At 39.7% G+C, this 20,764-nt stretch overlaps 2 protein-coding genes across 3 annotated transcripts; one reads left to right on the top strand and one right to left on the bottom strand.

Annotated features, from left to right (window-relative positions):
• Nucleotides 1–539: 539 nt before the first annotated feature.
• On the top strand, nucleotides 540–4,017 carry LOC121880638 (serine protease 23-like). The gene is made up of 2 exons (XM_042388052.1): nucleotides 540–1,058; nucleotides 1,816–4,017. Exons 1-2 carry the CDS (start codon nucleotides 1,048–1,050, stop codon nucleotides 3,008–3,010), a joined length of 1,206 nt encoding a protein of 401 aa, XP_042243986.1. The 5' UTR covers nucleotides 540–1,047; the 3' UTR covers nucleotides 3,011–4,017.
• A 73-nt stretch (nucleotides 4,018–4,090) lies between these two features.
• tmem39a (transmembrane protein 39A) lies at nucleotides 4,091–20,161 on the bottom strand. Of its 2 annotated transcripts, none has more exons than XM_042387922.1 (9): nucleotides 19,866–20,161; nucleotides 13,871–14,084; nucleotides 12,558–12,780; nucleotides 11,732–11,815; nucleotides 11,456–11,610; nucleotides 10,089–10,446; nucleotides 7,916–8,103; nucleotides 7,696–7,816; nucleotides 4,091–6,953 (listed from the first exon to the last, which is right to left on the bottom strand). In XM_042387922.1, the coding sequence occupies exons 2-9, from the start codon at nucleotides 13,981–13,983 to the stop codon at nucleotides 6,714–6,716; spliced, it is 1,482 nt and encodes a 493-aa protein (XP_042243856.1). In that variant the 5' UTR covers nucleotides 13,984–14,084; nucleotides 19,866–20,161; the 3' UTR covers nucleotides 4,091–6,713. The 2 variants fall into 2 exon arrangements, with proteins under 2 accessions (XP_042243856.1, XP_042243775.1); XM_042387841.1 differs by having other exon boundaries at nucleotides 19,848–20,161.
• Nucleotides 20,162–20,764: the final 603 nt, after the last annotated feature.

A 20,764-nucleotide genomic window follows, 5' to 3' on the forward strand; every position in this document is an offset into this window, starting at 1 on the left:
AATGTCATAATGGATAAGGCCACTTAATATTCACAACTGAATAGCAAGCATGACTTACAGTAAGAATGTTATTATAGTGAACAAACATTTTACTGATTGTTTTATCATTTTGAGTGAGTAAAAAACATTTGTTTAGTAAGTAAGCACGCCCATGCATGTTCTCTGTATAATTTCAGAAATTATACATACTAAACAATCAATTAATATAGATTACTCGACAAAAGGTATAATTATGCATCCCTAATTAAACACTGGAGTGATCTGCAATACCCAAAGTGCATTGAAACTTGTCACAAAGTGGAAAGAAATCTTCAACAAATGTATAAAGTTTAACTGCAAAAGACAGACCCGCCTTTCATCTAATCATCATTACGCTTGTGAACCAAAGAGAAAGAGCCTCCTAAGAAGACATAACACAGTGGTTCTCAAACCTTTTCATGTCAAGGACCCCTAAACTGACACAAATTAGACCAGGGTCCTTAGTTTGATAAGATTTTTGCTTTTAGATGTTTTATTACAGAAGGTGTATGAAACCTGTGACCAAAATAGTCATACATTCTGTCCTTGTGTTACTTATGGATGGAGAGAAGATAAGTCATTCTCCTTTTTTCCGAGGACCCCCTGGAGACCACTCAAGGACCCCTGGGGTTCCACACTTTTAGACCCACTGACATAATGAACAACAGTAAGTTGGCAACCAGCAGCGGTGATGCGTCATATGACAGCGTTGGGGTCGGATATCTCAGTGTATCCTCGTAGGCAGATGTGACACTGTGCTCTCAGGCAGACAAACAGGAGACCACCTCCTCCAAGCAGCGCACCATGATTCAACTCCGCTGCTGTCGCCCCGGCTGCTGCTTTTGGACAAACTTTCACGGATTAAATAAAGCCGACAGTTTCTGAGAGAAGAGCTGTGAGGAAGACTGCTTTCTGTTAGTAGCAGGAGTCTTCACTTGTTAAGTTACACTCTTATCGTAAGCTCTGCCTGATCTTTCTTAGGGGGTTTCCTCAGTGTTCAGCCACAAGCTCACCTGCAGAAGCCGAACCATGCGCTCCCGGTAAGTCACCGCGGTCGGCGGGTTTGCATGTGCGTAATGGAGGAGTTTGCGGTTACATGACGCAGTGAACTTGCGCAGAACTTGCATAGGACAAAGTTATGAAACGGAGTAAACAGTAACTGCTGATTTAACATTTCAGTGATGCAGTGGCAAACTAAAAACGATGGCTAGACGAGTATTGTAATTTATACCCTCTAAAATAAATATATGTTTACACGGGTAGCAGAATGCGGATTTTAACATTAGACTGTGAAGATTTACCTTTTTGTTACATCCCTGCACAATTTTCCCATGAGTCTCCATGCCAGCATTGTAGTCTCATATGAGGAAGGTGTGAGTCTGTCTGTGTGAAACAAACTATGGCTTGATTTACCCTTTACCCATAAAAAAAACCCACCCAGGCAACAAAATGTTATTCTACCACTCTTGCAGGCTTAAGCCAATCCCTCAGGCCACTTTAGGAATTTTCCATCAGATCCTAGTAAGGCCTGATCTTTGCCCTGTCTGCCGTATTTGCAGTATTAAAAAACAGTGGAAGTTTACAGCTGCCAAATTCCAGCATAGATAGAAATTCTTCAAAGTGAAATGTTCTGCCTCAACTCCCATTCCTGTAATTATAAATCCATGATGCGGGTTTAAGGAATGTGGATGTTTTTCATGCGGACCCCGAGTTATGTTAAACAGAACCATTTGTGCATAGAATCATGCTCCATCTTTTCAGTACAGTAGTTCACCTGATCTGTCTTCCTGTCCACAGGTTTGCCTCCATCCTTCCCCTCCTATTTGTCCTCTGCCTTCCCTCTGTTTTCTCCTCCTTCTCCTCACGCCCACAGTGGATTCTCCAGCATGTTCCTGTGGTCCTCCCACAGCACACGGAAAGTCGACCGGCCCCTCGCTTCCTGTCCCCGGCCCGCCTGGATGTCAACTCGCCCTGTGATCCAGAATGCCACAAGAGAGCCCCTCGCCCGAGCTACTGGGACCTGCGGGGTCTTCTGGCCTATGAGACACTCCACTCTGATGGTCAACTTACTGAGACCGCCATTGGGATCTATGGCTACAGCCCCAGTTCTAACACTAGTCCAGCATACTCCTTGGGGTCGTCTGGGAAGACTGAGCGGTCACACGTCAGACGAAAGCGACAGATCTTTGGTCATGATGGGCGTTTTAGCATTGCAGGGCAGAACTTCCTGCTTAAATATCCTTTCTCAGTGGCTGTAAAACTGTCCACTGGATGCTCTGGTACCTTGGTGGGGGACCGTCATGTTCTCACAGCTGCTCATTGTGTTCACGATGGTAAAAACTATGTGAAAGGAGCCCAGAGGCTTCGGGTTGGGTTTTTAAAACCCAAGCAACGAGAAACACAGTCGTCTACCCTTTTCCTTCCCTCCAACTTCTCCAATTATGTTGAAGGTGGCCCCGCTCCTTACGCCCCGCCAACCAATGACAAAATGAAGTTCCAGTGGATCAGAGCCAAGCGCACCCATGTTCCCAAAGGATGGATTAAAGGGAATGCCAATGACATTGGGATGGACTATGACTATGCTTTGCTTGAACTCAAGAAACCCCACAAACGCCGCCACATGAAGCTGGGTGTCAGCCCTCCGGCTCAGAGGCTGCCTGGTCATCGAGTCCATTTCTCAGGATTTGACAATGACCGTCCAGGCAAACTGGTGTATCGGTTCTGTCAGGCCGGTGAGGAGACATCAGACCTGCTGTACCAGCACTGTGACGCTCAGCCCGGTGCCAGCGGGTCAGGAGTCTACGCTCGGATGTGGGATGGGCGACGCCGGCGCTGGGAGCGGAAGGTGATAGGTGTGTTTTCTGGGCATCAGTGGGTGGAGCGACAAGGGGCGTCTCAGGAATTTAATGTAGCAGTAAGAATCACACCTCTCAAATACGCTCAGATCTGCTACTGGATAAAAGGCAACTTTGTGGACTGCCGAGAAGGGTGAGGAAAAAGGTGGAGAGTGAGCATGACACAGGGGTGAAGCTAGGAAATCAAGGCCAGCCTCATACATCCTACTGGAATATTGAGGCTGCAAAAATCAACACTTTTCACCCTGCTACTTATGGCACTGACATGACATAACACAACATAAATGTCTAAATTTTGCGTGTCGCTCCCATTCACAGAAACCCAACAGAAGTAATGTAAATACAGACCTTACAGAAACAAATTCAGTAATGACACCATATTAGGTCAAATGTGTTCATTTATGCAGTTTTGCATCTTCACCTATACATTTCTAAAATATGCAATAAGCTGATAACATTCATGTTAACTGGGGAAACATTTAGGTCAAGTGGTTTTGCAGAACAGAGGCAGGTTTATCTGCTTCTTGGAACATAGTTATCTGGAAGTCCCTCAAATCCGGAACAAGGACAGATGTTTAAAGATCTCCTTGGAGCAAGCCCCAAGGAGCAGGACTGGGAGAACAGTTTCATGATGCTTCATAGCCTTTTCTATTGTGCTAATACTGAGGCTTGCACTGTTAAAACTCTTGAAGAACTTTTTTCTACTGAAAATGATGATTATTGTGGGTGAATGTACAAGTCAGCTACCAAAGGTGCCAATTGTTTCTGTCCAAACCATCATGTATCTCCTCTCAGTGGACACACTAATTATCTATAATGTATTCTGTCAGCTAAGTTAAGACTGTTTTGACAAAATATTCCAACTGTTACACAGATTGGTGTTTAAGGACTGCAGATGAGTCTTGTCAAGGCTGCAGATTACTTCTTAAATGGAACACATTTTGTTGAATGTTTTACTTTAATGCTTAGCGCCCTCTGGTGGGAATGATCAAACATTGCAGGTGTCTGCGATGACCATTTATGCCAACATAGCTTAGGCCTCTATAAGCACTTTCTACCTTCTCCTCGATTAACTTTTGTGACATTGCATTATTTGTTTTTCAAAAGCTGAAGACAAATTTAATGAAATATATGCTTGAAATAAGCAACTGTGTCATTATATTTCTTCTCAGACTGCTCTTACATTATATTCTATGAACATAAATACACCCACTATCTTGGTTTAAACACCATGTTTTATTTCAGATGTCAAAAAGCATTTTCAGAAATGCTGTGGGGAAAATGAATACTGTAAAAAGCCGAAATATGAGGACCAGCTCCTATGTCTTCTCCAGCACTGACACATCCCACCACAGGTTCAACCAGGACACCACAACCGCATCCTGGGATATGGCACATAGAAAACAAATCCTGCAACTCAATATGACTTTTATAATAAATGGGACACAGATTGATATCATCGGCGTCGATTTTACTTTCATTCTGTCTTTCATGTAGGCTAGGGGAGGTTCGAGTACACTTCAGGGAAATGAGGTGAAAAAGAGTTGATGAATCTAAAATCTTCCTAAATTTAATTCCTCACTTCTGTTCTTTAGGGGTGATCTTGTAGGTTTCACCAAACCAACGAAAGCAGGCAGACTGAGTTATTTGAGCAAAGACATTCAAGTAACAACTGACACAGCAGCAGCAAACAATAAAATATTTCCTTCCCATGTTAATGAGATTAGGGCAAGTTAAAAGTGATACCCATTGAAATTAATATTTCAGTGATGGTGCTCAACTGAAGGCCAGTGCTACCGATTACAAAAACATGTCAATTCAAGTCACTTGAAAAAAAATGTTGCTACATTCAAGTGGAAAATGACCAACTGTGAGCGAACAGAACATAAGCACCAAAGAGCTGATTTAAGGGCTGGGTTTGCAGACACATCTGAATAAGGATTACAAGAGTTCAAGATTCCTCACATTTCAGCCGAGGCACAGAGCAGCACCGGTGATCCAGATGTACACACTGGTTCATCACAGAAGTAGTTTCCTCCACCTCATCTACACTCCACCTGAAACTTGACTGAAGCATTCAGTGTAAAATTCTGAACAGCACAGGAGACATTGATTTTCAGATTTTCAAATTATATTTCACCTCCTGACAAAAAACTCCCCAAAACTCTTCTATTGAACATGTATTAATTTCTATCTGGATGCTGGACCATTAATCGGGCCCTGCCACTAATCCTTAATATTGCCCAAAGTTATGCACTGCAGATCAGATAGTGTAGGAGAGGAGGCACAATTCAGAGGAAACCACTAAGAGGATGCGCACCAAATGTGACTAAACAAAAAGGCAACAACATGCGAGGCAACCTGTTTGTAACACCATTCTGGTAATACCTGAACTGGTAATGAGGTGATACATACAGTTTTCCCCTCCACCTGTCTTCACCCTTTGATTTAGCATTCATCACCCATGAGAACAATAATATTAAACATCCTTTGCTGTCACATCCATATGAGGGCATGTTGAAAATAACATATTTGCAATGGGAGAAAGGTTAGGTCCTGGGACGTACCAACAGAAAACTTTATTAGCCACATTCGTTCTGTTATCTGCATCCAGTCCACAAAAAGATGAACCTGATGTGATATGGTCCTCAATTCCCATTATGGTTTAAGCATTCAGGAACCAAAAAGGCAATAAAATAAACACTGACTGGATGACCTTTAGGAACACAAATGAGTCTTACGCTATATCATGGCAAGAAGATTTCAGCATGTCAAAGTATGGTCAGACATCACAGCAGCTACAGCACCAGCCCTTCAAACATTACTTTTTATGTATCCACAGCTGGGGTGGGCAGGGTTGTATGACAAGGTAAAAACACCCAGAGTTGTTTTTTTTGACATTTTTGGGTGTGCTTTGAGTTTATGGATACCAACAGCAGGCCTTCCAGCCAACCCCTTCTCACTTGTAAGTTTGTAAAGACTAATGCTGTAACTGTCAACAGAGTAACAAAGAGAATGAGGAAGAATACAGAATTCTCTGCAGAGGCAGGGGATGGGAGTACCTAAGGTGTTTTTCCTACAGACTGACCTCAAGTCAGTTTGAAGGAGAATTTTATTCAACTTTGTGTTGTGCTAACCAGTTGCTGGTTGTAGCTTTATATTTGATGGACAGATATGAGAGTGGTATCTATCTTATCTAACTCTACACCAAATGTGTGCAAAATGTGTTTTGCTTTAAAATCATTGATGAAAACAACATACTGAAGTTGTTAAGAGCAGTGGGAACTGTCTTGCTACAGAAATGCTGAAATGTTCAGATTGCCTTTCTACCTCAAACAGCTGAATCTTTTTCACTGGTTTCTGATTTGAGCTTCAAGAGACTCAGGACTGAAGTAGAACACAGGCCAATCAGGGTTCAGGATCTCAGACACAACTCCTTCCACTGAATCACTTTGTGTTTAACTGACTGTCAGAGGCCAAGTCTGCTCTGTGATTGGCCACATGCACTTATAATATCTTTGGTGAAAGTCACCTCCTGGCATTCCCTAACTTTCCTGTCGCCTAGCAACAACATAACACAACATGCTAATGCCGTCAGCGTGGTAATGCCCGGCGTAACTCGAAATAGTATACAAAATAAAAATATTCTTTTAAATAGGTATATATAAACATTGCATTAAAAATAGAACCGTATCAAAACACGATTATGAGTTCATAGTCTGTCTCTTAACCTCCAAGCGTGAGCGCTAAACAACCTGCTGGTCTTCCACTTTACCAGACCTCCACCCATCTCCCCTTCACATTCAGAGTTCATAGGTGAGGTCTCGTTGTGTAGAACCTTTACTGCGACTTAAGCCCCAAACTATTGGAGGACACGGGGTAGGAGTAGGCTTTGCCCAGCACAATGCGGTCTCGGAGCAGTTTAAAAAGGACATAGTAGTTGCAGAAGAGAATAAGGCCCAGAGAGAGAGTGTGGTTCCAGCGCTCAGAGCGCAGCAGAGAGTATAACTGGTACAGAACCACACTGGACTCGATCCAGATCAGCAGGTTCAGGATCCGCAATGGCTTGTGGAACAGGAACTGGAACACAAAAAGACAGGAAGAGAAGATCAGAAAAGTAGAAAGTATTACAGAGCATATAGAAAGTCAAAGATGAAAACATTTGATATACATGGAGTTGACAAAAAATTACAATATAACATAATACAGGTTTATACAGATTTACATTCAGCCCCTGTATTCAGGATGTGTGAAACATGGTGGATTCAAGCACAGGTTGTTATGAAGGAGCAGACAGAGAGGCAGATCTGTGGCTTTGTGCTCTTCTTTAACACAGAAACCTTTATTTGATTTGATTTATTTTTTAGCTATCAGTACAGTTTGCATATATTTTGTCTTGACTTCTGCCTTGTTTTTTTGATCCAGCACTTGTAAAAGTCTTTGGGATGTGCACACTCTAATCTCTGTCTGTCCTCTTCTGTAATTAAATCTCCGATTAAAGTCACTGATGCCATCAACACGGACATACTCACATGACGACCGACTGGTCAAATCATAAATTTCAACTTCAACTTGATGCTGCCTGTATTGAGTGAAATATGTGTCTGGTGATTATCAAACTATCCTCAGCCTGATGTTTGACTGGCAGTGCTGCTTGATCTCTGCTTTTTTTCCACTATAATATGCTGCAAGAACTTTATGGTTGTGTTGTTTGTGGTTTTGCTGTACTGGATTGTATCATAATATAAAAGGTGTCCAACTATTTTGTTCAACTCTAAATGAATTATTTACTGTCACTATGATATAATGTACAGATACTCACATAAAACCTTGCATGCGAAACATCAGAGGGCAGTGCGACATTATAGGGTCCAACTGCCTTATACAGACATCGACTGTGTCGTACCAACACCCCCTGAGGCCAAATGGTACTTTCTGACCACCTACAAAAAGCATCGACACAACAGTTACACATAAAACCATTAAGAGAGTCATTTTTAAACCTCTGCATGTGTATTGATGTGTGCACAAGGGCCACTCACACATGCTGTGGTGCGTTGCTGTATGAGCCGTGCTCCAGTTTCTGCCAGCGGCCCAGGTGAGCTGCCGAGCGATGGAGCAGGTCACAGTAGCTGGGGGGCAGCAGCTGGCTCATCAGCATCACGAACGCATTGATCCACACCATGATCAGATGCTCACATGACCAGCGCATGTCATAGTACTGGGTACTCTGTGAAAATCAAGTGACAAGGAAAGTTAAATTTGCCTTAAAGGCCCTGAAAACCTATTTTCTCAATCGCTTCATACTGTGTGTGATGGAGTCCTGCATGAGAAAACAATGTTTTTGCCAAAGTTGTAACAGTTTTTGTTATTTCGTACGAAACGTTTTCTGTAACTTTTGTTTTGTCTGTTCTCTTCTCACAAATGGGCGGCACACTGCTGGAAAAAGATGATGTCACGCATTTCTGTGCAACAATGAGGATATTAGCAACATTTAAATCAAATCTGATGACAGCTGTGGGGTTGTTTGCTTATGTTGCCGGGCTATTATCGATCTAATCAGACCAGATGAACCAGATTAGCGGACTTTTCAGTGTTCTCTAACTAAATAGTACCTAACAATGTTATTTCCCTAAATTTCACTTTGGTTGTTGCATATTTAGTCATGAGTATTTCACGTTATGGAGAAATACTTAAACCTGCAATAACTTTGTTGAATAACATTTTCGGCCACTAGGGGGCAGCAAAAACATGCTGTGACCACAACACTGACATTATCACCCCGGGTACATTTCAAGTCTCTCAATTGCATCCACATTTCCCTCACTTGCTTCTTTTCCTTGCGTCTCTCCCACTGTGTATGCATGGAGAGACGCAAGGAAAGAGGAAATGTGTTTTTAGAGAAATGAGACGTAATTTCCTCTGAAGCGTCATGTGAAGTGATGTCCATTTCTGATGACAGCGGCAGCTGATCACAGCTGGATCAATTGTCAGTTGGCATTAACAGGTGTAGACACTTTAGATGGAGTTTGCGTCTGCACTCTGCACACATGTGCGCTGTGCTAATACTAATAAAGGTGCACAGTTATCACTGCCAGAGCAGCTGTGTTTTCTCTCTGCAGCCTGTTACCTGCTTGACAAACATCTGCACATGAATAAAAACCTGTATTCTGTATTTATACTGTGTCCTGCTCAGTCATGACATGAACGATTTCTATTGGCAGAATGTGTTTATATTATTTATGAATTACTTGCATCTATATTTATTGATATTCTGATTGTGAATTCAGCATTTAATAACCCAGAATATGTTTACTTTTACTTAAATGTTATCCATAATAAAAGTTAATGGGGGAAATAACAGATCACAAAAAGAAAAAGCTGTTTATGGTTCTTTTGTTGTTGATCAGACCAACAATTAACAGATTTTTAATTAGATGGTGAATCAGAAAACAAATAAAATATAGGGAGTAATACACTTGAGTTTAATCTGTAATCTGTCTCCACTCAGTGATGTTATGTATCAGATCAGCTACAGCTATAGCGCCCAATCAATAATTGATTTCCAATAAGAGCTGGTAAAAGACTTCTGTGAAGGATGCTCTTGTATATCCTCTTTCACAGCTCCTCAGAGATCATCCTTGCTCCTCAGAGCAGAAATAAAAGCTTTGAGACGGCCTTCAAAATGGCGGACCAGAACAACTTCCGGTTCAAGCAAGGATCAAGGAAATATTAAATAAGAGACTTGAGATGTACCCACTGTTAAGTTGACATGGTAAAGTTTTTAGCGTCTCATCATCGAATACACCTAAATTTTAAGCCATGTTTTCAGGGGTGTTAAGATGAACAAACAATGTCCTCTGAGTTAATGGTTTTCATGCCACCCCATCTTGATCTGCACATCAACACTGAAATCACTAAGAAAAAATGCAAATAGAGCTGCAATGATTAGTCGATTAATTGCCAAACTATTAAATCAATTGCCAACTATTCTGATAATTCCACCTTCTCAAATGTAAATATTTTCTGGTTTGGACTGTTGGTCAGGACAAAACAAAACATTTGGGGACGTCACCTGGGGCTTTGGGAAACACTGATTAACATTTTTCACCATCTTCTGACATTTTATAGACCAAAAGACTAATCAGTTAATCGAAATCAATAATGAAAATAATCATTGCAACCCTAAACGCAAATGGAGAGACCAATACCAACCTTTACGAAGCAGAGAGGCAAGAAGGCTACGTAGTAAGCACTGAACAGTGAGTTAAACAGCACTTCCTTGATGCGTCGATTGAAGTCGCTCTTCAGCTCCTCCACCTCCGCTCGTATCAGCTCTGGTGTGTGAGTGTGTGTGTGAGGTGGGCAGGTGTGGGTGGGCATGTGCGGGGCACTGGAAAACTGCTCTCTGAGATTCTCTCTTAACAGGAAGAGGAAGTCACGTGGTCGAAAGAACGGGGTCTCTGTTAGATCGGTCTGCTGGTGGTCGGCTGGGTAATCGCAGTCAGCCGGTGCCGTTTGGCTCTTCCCCCCTTCCTGGTGGAAACAGCAGAGCGGGACGTACACGCCAAATCTAGGATGGAGGGAGGGTGATGAGTGAGGAGAGAGCATCAAGAGTTTGAGTTTCAAATGATGGCAGGATGAAAATTAGTTGTATGATGTGAAAGCATCATGCGTATTTAAAATGGTGAGACAAATAAAGGGACTGTGGATACAGAACCACTTCCATAAGCACAAAAACATGCTTACTATAACCACTTTCCAGCTACCTGCATCACTTATTTGAATATCAGGTTAATGTCTAGAGAGATGGTGTGGTGTGTGTGGTGGCCTAAAGGTACAATGCCTTGGTTTGGGTGTGGAGGCAATGCTTTGCATAAGATTCATTCCTTTCATTTCCTTTGTCAGCACATGCAAATAGTAGATACACAAAGAAATTAGACTAAAATACACATTTTATTCATTTTAGTGCCACAGCAGCTAAAAAGCATGTGAGTAAATCATCTACCTTTACTGATCATGTTTTGCTTGCTCCAGTTCTGCTTAAATTCAACAAAGATGGCCTGGGTAAGGATTTCATCTGACAATTCTAATACTCAGAGTATTGTCTCAATGCGGTTATTGTGCATCAAAATATTGTTTTGCACACAGTGTAAGGTGACAAATTAAATGTAAAGCAGCCACCACTTTGGTTCACACCCTTGAAACCGACAATCCAATATTCACGCCCACTTCACACAGCGATTGGTAAAGTGCGTAGAGGTGAGAAAGGAAACAGAGTTTGAACTTTGGACTCTCTTCACATGCTACTTCACTTTTTTTGTGAGTACAACTAAGTGCAACACTATGAATGCCTTTGAGAGTCTGTGTGAAAGTGTCAGCTGTTATCCCCATTTGTTTGATTCATTGCAGTGTGACCCTCTCTCTTGACAGCAGGCATTTTCCACCATCTTCAACTTTAGCCATTCAGAACAGATAAAGAAGACTTTTGCCTGAAGATGTGGCCAGATGACAATTTGTATGAACTAGTTTGCTTTATTCCTTTAGAGCATGAAGGTGGGGGGGGGGTATGAAAGACTCACGGGTATCCCAGGAACAGGAGGTTGAGTACAGAGTGGTTCTTGCAGAGGTTGACCAACGTCCAGCAGAGCACCCAGCCACACATGGTGAGCAGGCTCAGTCTTGCTGCGATTAGAACCACATAGCGGACCAGCGATCTCCCGCTGCTCTGAGACACCTGGACGAGACAGAAGACAGAATAACTCACAGTTGGATTTGATTCTCATTGAGCTAAATGTGCTAAAAACTCTCAGGAAAAAAAATAATCCACTATATAACAAATGTTCCGGTCCGTTTACCTCTGAAACTATAGTCCAAACGAGCCTCCTGGCCAACATGACTGTGATAAAGATAGCCAGGTGGTAGTCCATTAGATGAAAGTTCTGCAGGGACACAGTAGATTAACCCACATTAAGAGGAGAAAAAGGGTATCATTAGTTTTCCATGAAGACATTTTAATATTTCAGCACGATATGAAGTGAGAACTGAACATGCCAAATAAAATATCTATCATGTTATGAACTCCAAATAGATAAATGAACATTTGTTTATGCATTGGCTGAATGAATGTCTCTGTTTTCAAATTTCAAGAGATCATCATAAAAAACACCAAAAACCTGCACAACCTGTTACTTTTGCCAAAACATATTTCAGGGTAAGGTTTATCCTTTTTGGCATTTGACGTTTTCATTTTAAAAAAATACCCAGATTTTAAAAATGGAGGTTGGATTTAACTCAGATTTATTTCACCTCAAATCTCAAGGCTGTTTGTGTTTCGTGTTGCAAAAAAGGTGCTGTTTGATGCAGTTTACGGTAAAAAAAAAGGTGTTCACTTCCAGTAATAGAAAGTAAAGACAAAAATGAAAGTGAAAAGAAAAACAATCTATAAATTACTCATCAGTAACTCAAAGTGAAACAAACAAACAAATAAGAAACAATAAAGAGTTAAGCTACAGAGTTTTTATACTCCAGATACAATTTTTAGTAAAAAGATGAGCCCTGTTTTCTTATATCAAGTATACAAATTTAGGGTTGGGAATCAGACTTTTAAAGTTAAGAAAGAAGAAGCGACGATTACCGAGTCTTCACAACAGATCTAGTGGTGTGTGTTAAGTGTGTTCTTACAAGCGAGGTAGAGGCAGCAGGGTGGCTGTATGGGTACCACCAGACCGTCCTGTAGATGTTTATGTACTGGACAAACAAGGCCACCAGCAAATAAAGAAAGAGCAGGAACTCAAACAGCAGGCTGCTGTCCAACGGCAGCTCAGGGATCCTTGAGTGACGGACCGGCTCCGGAGTAATGAGGGCCGAGAGAGGCGGGGCGGACAGACCCACTGAGTTACTGCTCCTGAAAGGCGACACACACACACACAAAGATATATACAAACACTCAGACGCATAAACAATGTTTGTGTCTCATCACACCTACTGCAAGTGGTGTGGGACAAGTTATTAGTTAAATTACACTTTATTTATAGTTTAAATATTTTATATCATTTATACAGAACTCAAACCTGATTATAAGAGCGTGTAAAGCATAAGGGAGGAAAAACAACTTACAATTTACCAGTGAAATATCTATATTGCTTATATCACTTGTACACTGCAAGCTCTAAGAAGATATCAAAGTATCATCATAATATTCTTGTTTGTATTTATTTGTTCAAGATCTGCTGTCTTATGCAGTGTAAATATGCATATAAACAGATGTGAAATAATGCTGAACAAGTCTTTAGTTTGTGCCCACATTTGTAATCCATGTTATGTTTTTCATAAGAGGTGTTTTGCAAGGGGAGATGTTAGAATAAAGGCTGCAACTTGAGATGATTTTCATTTTGTCTGACCCACAGTCCAAAACCTTAAGATATTTAGTTTACAATGATATAACTGGAAAACAATAAATCCTCACACTTGACAAGTTTTGGCATTTTTGCTTGAAAAATGACTGAAACCATTAATCAATTATCGAAAATATCGCTGATAAAATTTTCTTTTGAAGGCCTTCAACAAGCTCTAGTTAGAATTACTAACCGTTAGTTTAACATCTAAGATAAGTTCAGACTAAGTTAAGGGAAAAAACTCCTACTGGCATGCATAATGCAAAGAAATGATGAGTGAAGGCTGACAATGCTGCAGCATGTTTTTGATGTATGTCTCAATACTTTTTGAAATAATTTCCATCTGACTAGAGGACAAAGATTCTTACTGTCACATGATAGATAACATCTACAGTGTAAATAGGGGCAGGTCTACACACTGTGAAATTGTGGATTAGTAGGTAAAAACATTTCAAGTCAGGATGATGGGTAAAAAAATGTATTTATGATCAAATTAGCATATGTCATTAAGCTCTAATAGATAGCACTACATCTGTACAGTTTGTCCATGACACTTTGAGTAATACAATCCAGTGTGTGTGTGTGTGTGTGTTTGTTTACCTGTTCCTGAGGCCTGTACCATTGCCGAGGTTGCCTCCTACCAGAGTCTGCAGGGACGGCAGAGCAGAGCGACTTAGCTGCTGTCTGCTGGGACCCCTGCGACCCCCTGGCATGGTCGCCAGTTACCGTGGCAACCACGGATGCTGCCCACCAACCAACAGCTGCTGGGACTCCTCCCTTTCTCCTCAATGAGCCACCATATACACCGAGGCCACTGCAAAGGAAACCAACAGACAAGACTGAGTTAGAAAAAAAAAAAAAAAAAAAAAAAGAGAAGACGACGACAATTCAGGTTGAAACGAAAAAGCTAAAAAAACAACAAACCTGAAGCCTAATCGACATCCACAAACCTACTGCCAAGCAACCTGGAGCTAAATTAAGCATAATTAGAGAACAGATCTGCCCTGAGGTATTTACTTTACACTGTGCATGTAATAAGTGAACAGAAGTGAAAGTAGTTAAGTAAGGATTATTAGAGCACTGCACTGCTGCCCCAGTTTTTCAATGAACCAGTTCTCAATTCTGTTTTGTTTTATTAATTGTACAAGCCGCAACACCTGTGAAATATCTTTACTAGGTCAAACTACTTTGGTGTAAAAATCAGCTTTTTTTTCCCCTCCAGCATGAGAATCTGCTGTGCTTCTGTAACAGAGGCTTACAGAAGCAGAAGCATTCAAAGCTTAATCAATACTCAGTTTAATACTGCTTTGATCATTCCTTATCAATCCCACTTCAGGTGAATGACATGTCATGTTACCGTGACACTAACTGTATCAGTGGTTCAATTCAACCCTTACAAAAGCTGCCAGGGGTTCCCCCAGGAAATTATTTAGCAAAGGTGGTGAGCCAACCATATCCTGGCATATCTCATGTGATTTGGTTAGTAGATGATAACCAAAGAACAACAAATACTGTCATGAAATATGAGTGACACTCTGCTTGTTTTTCCTGAATGTTAATGGGTTTTTTTTTCCTTCATAAAATTGGATTAATTTGTGATGTTAGTGGAGGTAGTCGTTATGTCAAAAACACACTATAAATGTCTGGCCTTCTTTCCCACATTGTAAATCTGTGAGAGAAAGTTTTATTGAGTGTTAGAAATTAGAAATGAAACAGTTAGTTGATTGACTGTAAATTATTCTGATTATTGATTCATCGTTAACATCATTTCGGCAAAAATGTCAAATATTCTGTGGTTTCAGCTTCTCAATTGTGAGGATTTGCTGCTTGTCTCTCTGCTTTGCTATAAGGTTGATGTGGCAATAAATGATTGAATCGTTTATATTTTGTCTTTGGGGTTTTGGAGTTTTTGTCGGATAAGCAAAAGCAATTTGAAAACATCATCTTGGGCTATAGAAAAGTGTGATGGGCATTTTCTGACATTTTATAGTATAAAAGAAAATCAATAAAATATTTTATAATGAAAGAAAGTTTGTTGCAGCCCTAGAAAGATTAAACTGCTCTTGTTATCTGTCAATGTGTCATTCAGGGGAATATTAAAAAGGCAACAGGGATAAAGGGAATTAGGGCTGCAACTAACAGTTATTTTCATTATCAAATAATCTGTTGATTATTTTCTCAATTAATCGATTAGTTGTTTGGTCCATAAAATGTCAGAAAATGGTGAAAAATGTCAATCACTGTTTTCCAAAAGCCTGGGGAGACGTCTGCAGATGTCTCGTTTTGTCCTGAACAACAGTCAACAACCAAAAGATATTTAATTAACTGTCATAGAAAACTAAACAAACAGAAAATGTTTACTTCTGAGAAGCTTGAGTCAGAGAATTTTTTTTTTGCCCTGTGGGTTAATATTATTACTGAGAACCAAGATGAAGAAATGTTATCATTTTTACCATTAAAGCATAAAAAGACCCAACAGATCAGAATCTGAAAATAAAATCTCTTGAAGCTAACAGGTCATTAAACCACTGAGTGCTTACAAATGGACTGTAAAACAATGAGATTGTTGGGAGATTCTTAATCAGTTCACTGGAAGATAAAGTTGAGTTTTATATTATATATATATATACACACTGTATTATTCACTCACACCCTCGCACTTAGAAAGCTATAATAGCAAAACACTGTGCAAGGTAGGAAGAGCAATAATTAATTAAGCTCAGAAAGGTCACAATAAAATGAAAAAAAAAAAAACTTAATTGGATGTGTCAGTTTCTTTGTTTAGTCCTGGCATTCTGCAGGGGAACGGATGTTATGAATATTATATCGATATTAGAAAGTTTGTTTATCAGTGGCTGCAGCGTTATCAGACTGTGTGGAAACCCTGATAAGTACACCTTTCAAAAGAAAATGAAAATCAACCAACCTGGCCTGGATACGGCTGCCATCAACACCCAGCAACAGCACAGAGCATGGCAAAATAGACGTTTAAAAAGGAATAGTTTGGCATTTTAGGAAATACCCTTATTCACTTTCTTGCCAAGAGTTGGATGATAAGATTGATGCCACTTTCAGCTGCCCATTCAATATGAAGTTACAGAAAGCAGCTGCTTAGCTTAGCATAAAGACTGGGAACAGAGGGAAACAACAAGCCTGGCTCTATCTGCAAATCTATTTCTTTGCCGGGTGCAGTGACTTCCTGGATCCTCCTCCTGGTTGCCTGGCAACCAAACGGCAACGACAGGAAGTGGCTATGACCGGCCAATAAATAGTAAGATGCATAACCAACAAAACCACAAATTGTTGTTTGTACAATTCACTTTCTATACAGATCAAACAAATGAGATATAAAGTATTAATTAGTGAACTTTACAGCTGGTTGGCTGATTTTGTTCTGTTGAACACAACCAGGAGAGCTGTGTTCCCCTGTTTCCAGTCTTTATGGTAAAATTTAGGTTTTTTTTATAGACTAAACAATTAAATGAGAAAATAGTTGTCAGATTATTCGACATTGCGGCCCTGGATGAAAGTTATAATGTGCAGGTTTTGTTCATTCTGATTTAGAGAGTTGTTGATTCAAGTTTATGGTTATTCTGGAGGCTGCTGAACTGTATGCGTTATTGATATAAATGGAAGTTAGTAAAGTATTAGAAACACCTTTCATAGCATAATGCAAACAGAGCAGCAACGAGTGGTCGGTTAATTGATTATTCGATCAAAAGAAAATTAAATCGGCAACTACTTTGATAATTGTTTAGGTAATTTTTTTTAAATAAAAATGCCAGAGATTTATTGGTTTCAGGTTCTTAAATATGAGAATTTGCTGCTTGTCTTGGTTTTAAATGATAGTAAATTATATATGTATGTTTTTTTGATCGTTTATTGGACAAAACAAGACATGTATTGGTGCCAACTTGTGCTCTAAGATACTGTAGTAGCAACTGTAGTAGTAACACCTCTCTACAGCTTCAACAAAAGATTAAAACCTTTATGAGGGATAAACTGATGGCTATCCTATTAAACTAGGTGTCCTAATAAAAGGGTACATAAACTGACTCAAAATAATTAGCTACCCTCTGCTACATGATCAAAGAACCATCCCAAAGTCTTCCTGGCGGCAGCACTCTTGGCTACTGTCAAACCACTGCTCAACAATGTCCAAAGTGCCGTCACCAATCTGCCACCCAGAGTTTCAGGCCTGTTTATACGCAGCCTGTCTTTAAGCTCATGTTGGGAGAAAATATCAAGACTATGACAAACTCGGTGTAACGTCTACATGAAGTGACTGACGATCAGTACGTCTTGACTCATTCATTCAACATCTTTGTGACATTTACATCAGTGTCCTCTCAACTTGTAGATTTTAAATATGAATGTATGAGTATTTATATAGTCAATATCTTCTGTTTAAGGCCCGTTTTCACAGCAGACATTTTACCAAGAAAAACACAGGTGTACCTAAAAGCATTAACGATGGCTCTACTCCATTTTAGAAACAATACTCTGACACACTTGACTGGAATGCAGCCATTAATTATGTTGTTATTGTTTACACCTGGGCTCCTCCTGCTGTGACATGTCAAATAATCCGATGCAATAATAACAAGTCAGCTCTCTTTATGCTTCACTCTCAAAAGGTTTGGACAGATACAACCTATTTCATACTCATAAAACAACTGAAAACTAATAGTCCAGATATGGAAAATGATAAATAATTTATTGCTAAGATGCTTTGTCCAAACACATCTGTTTTATTTACACTTATTTTATATCAATTAGGGCTGCAACTTGCAATTATTTATTAAAGATGAACCTGTCTATTATTTTCTCAATTAATTGATTGGTTGTTTGGTCTATAAAATGTCCAACAGTCCATATCCCAAAGATATTCGGTTTACTGTCTTATAAGACTAAAAAAAAAAACAGAAAATATTCATTTGAGATGCTGGAACCAGATGTTTTAACTTTTTTTCTGAAAAAAAAGAAAAAATGACTCAAAGAGATGAATCAATTATCAAAATAGTTGCTGATGAATTTAATAGTTGGCAACTAATTTGTTAATCAACTAATCGCTGTAGCTCTAATATCAATGCACAGTGTAGTCCTGCAACACAACTGTTTGGCTGGGTTAATTAACTAGTTTTAGGCCTATTCAACAATTAATTATCAGATGCATGCAGCCCTATTTTTTTAGTTATTTAATTCATTTTATTTATCATTCATTCTTTATCATTTATTGATGTTAGATCAATTCAATCAAACTATTCTATAGAAACTTTTAGGTAGAATTTGATATGATGACAAGTTGATGTGTTGCACAGTGAGACATTTTAAAAGCTGCATCACAAGCAGATCCGTGTTGCAGATGGCAGCATCAAAATTAATTTATTTGTAATAACATGGCAGCTCAACAACCTACAGTTGAATGTTTGAGCCTCACTGTGCAGAATGATGTATGTGCAGAGATTGACACTAGAAGGATGTTTTCACGTTTATCTGCTGAAAGTGGAAAGTTTCTCTGTGCTCATTGAAAATCCTATTTTAAGAGGTGGGCCTATGAGCATGATTTTTGACATCAAAACTAGTTTGAAATATTAATATAATGAAATATATATTTGAATATTTATAGACTATGGAAGAGAGAAGGAATAGATGCCATTTAAGGATTTAAACATGGTAGTTATACATCAGACACACATTATTGTTCGATGCAAAGTATTTTTATGTGTTGATAAATGTGTGGAAGTCCCATCTGAGCTGGTGTAGGTGTAACTGAACTCCATACTATAGTGTATAATTTATCTTATCGCCATTGTTCAGTGGGTAAAAGAAAAAAGAAAAAGAAAAGAAAAAGAAAAGAAAAAAAGAGTTGTCCCGCCCCACTTCATCAGCCAGTGATAGGCTCCTGAAACGAAACAAAAAAACCAATACCAGATAACATTTAACCCTCTTTCTATATCAACATTTCCTTTTTGCAGATATGGTTTATGAAACATGATGGAGCCAGTGTCTGTAGTGTGTGGCTGCAATATTAAGGCTGAATGTTAAACACAGGAAACACGTTAACACACACGCACACAGCAAGGGAACAAAATTACAGTTGAGTCAAAAGAGAAAAACAGGAACTGAGCTCTAGAGAAATCAACTATACACGAGGGATTGCAGGATTTTGTAAACTTTGTGGAAGTGCAACACGTTTCGGGTTTTCTGCTCACCAGAAGTTATTTGGTTGTTGTTGTTTTTTTTTTTTACAACAGCCACCAAAAAGCGGCAGAAAGGTTGTTTTAATTTGCAGCTGCGTTCAGCTAGTTGTGTGTTTGTTGGGCTGTATTACCTTTGGGGGAACACTTTAAGAAGTGTCTTTTTTTTTTAGTTGCAGAGACTTGCTATGACATGCTAAACCTGCCTGTCTGAATCATGACATCACGCTAATCGCGGAAACTTCAACACACACACGTCAACAAATACGTTAAAATATAGAGGATGTGAGCTCGTAGCTAGCTAGTAGCTTGCAGGAAGAAAGGAGGATTGTTTAAACAATTTTAAAAAAGAGCTCTGTAAAGCCTTCGTTACTCACACAACATGGACAACATACGGGGGGGTGAACTGAGCGAGGATGCATCAGTCAGTTGTGTGTCTCCAGACAGCACCGAGCATTTCTCCGCCTTCCAGCTTCAATGTTCCCCGGTTGCATTAAATGTGCTGGCGAGCTAAGACGGCACCGACGATGCTGGAGGGTCGCTTTCACTCCGGCTGAAAACATTAAAAAATAATAATAATTTTTTTTTTTTTTAAAACGGCTTTCAAAGTTAGCCCTGGGCTGGAGGAGCAACAGTGTAAATGCGTTGCACAGAGACCGACGTGGCAAACCCGCACCTCCTCTCTGTGTGACGTCATCAGCGCGCGCTGCACAGTCGCAGTTTGACAGAATAGAAAAAAAAAACAGCTGCTGGTCTGGAGTCAGTGTGAGTGTTTTCTTTAAAGGATACGTTCACTATTTTTTCCAAGTGTGTCTTGAAATATCAAGTCAGGTGCCCATATGAGCAGTGGAAAAGGTTTTCCTCGCTGTAATCATTCCTCCTGTTCATACTGACCCCCTTCAAAATCTACAGTCATTTTGTGTAAAAATGCATTTAAAAGTTTATCTGGAGCTTGCATGAGGCTTCAACAGTCAGAGTTAGTCATATCAAGTGGATATCTGCCACATTTACAGTCTGTTTAGCATAAAATTCCCTCTTTGTGTTTCCTTGTATAGTGTTTCCCTGTTGAGCTGTGGTGGAAGTAACAAAAAGAGGGACTGGCATTAAAAACACTGTACCATTGAAAGATATCTACATGATTTGACTAATTTGGATGGCTTCATATTAGCTTCACATAAACTTTTAAATACATTTCTGCACAGAAGGACTGTGGTAGCCTACACTGTAAGTGCATTATCTCCTTCAAGTCTTTGAAACTTGTTCAATATATTTTCTTAGTACATTTTTAGTAGTT

This window comes from Thunnus maccoyii, chromosome 1 (genome assembly GCF_910596095.1).
Source record: "Thunnus maccoyii chromosome 1, fThuMac1.1, whole genome shotgun sequence".
In the NCBI taxonomy this organism is placed as follows: Eukaryota; Metazoa; Chordata; class Actinopteri; order Scombriformes; family Scombridae; genus Thunnus; species Thunnus maccoyii.

Bases quoted from the DNA above. Each gene is read 5' to 3' on its own strand.
- tmem39a (XM_042387922.1), bottom strand. From the start codon at position 13,983: ATGCCAGGGGGTCGCAGGGGTCCCAGCAGACAGCAGCTAAGTCGCTCT. The intron at 10,447-11,455 runs GTGAGTCTTTCA...CCTCCATCCTAG, and splicing joins CTCCTGTTCCTGGGATACCC to ATTTGGCGTGTACGTCCCGC. The intron at 8,104-10,088 runs GTTGGTATTGGT...TGATTTTCACAG, and splicing joins TGCCTCTCTGCTTCGTAAAG to AGTACCCAGTACTATGACAT.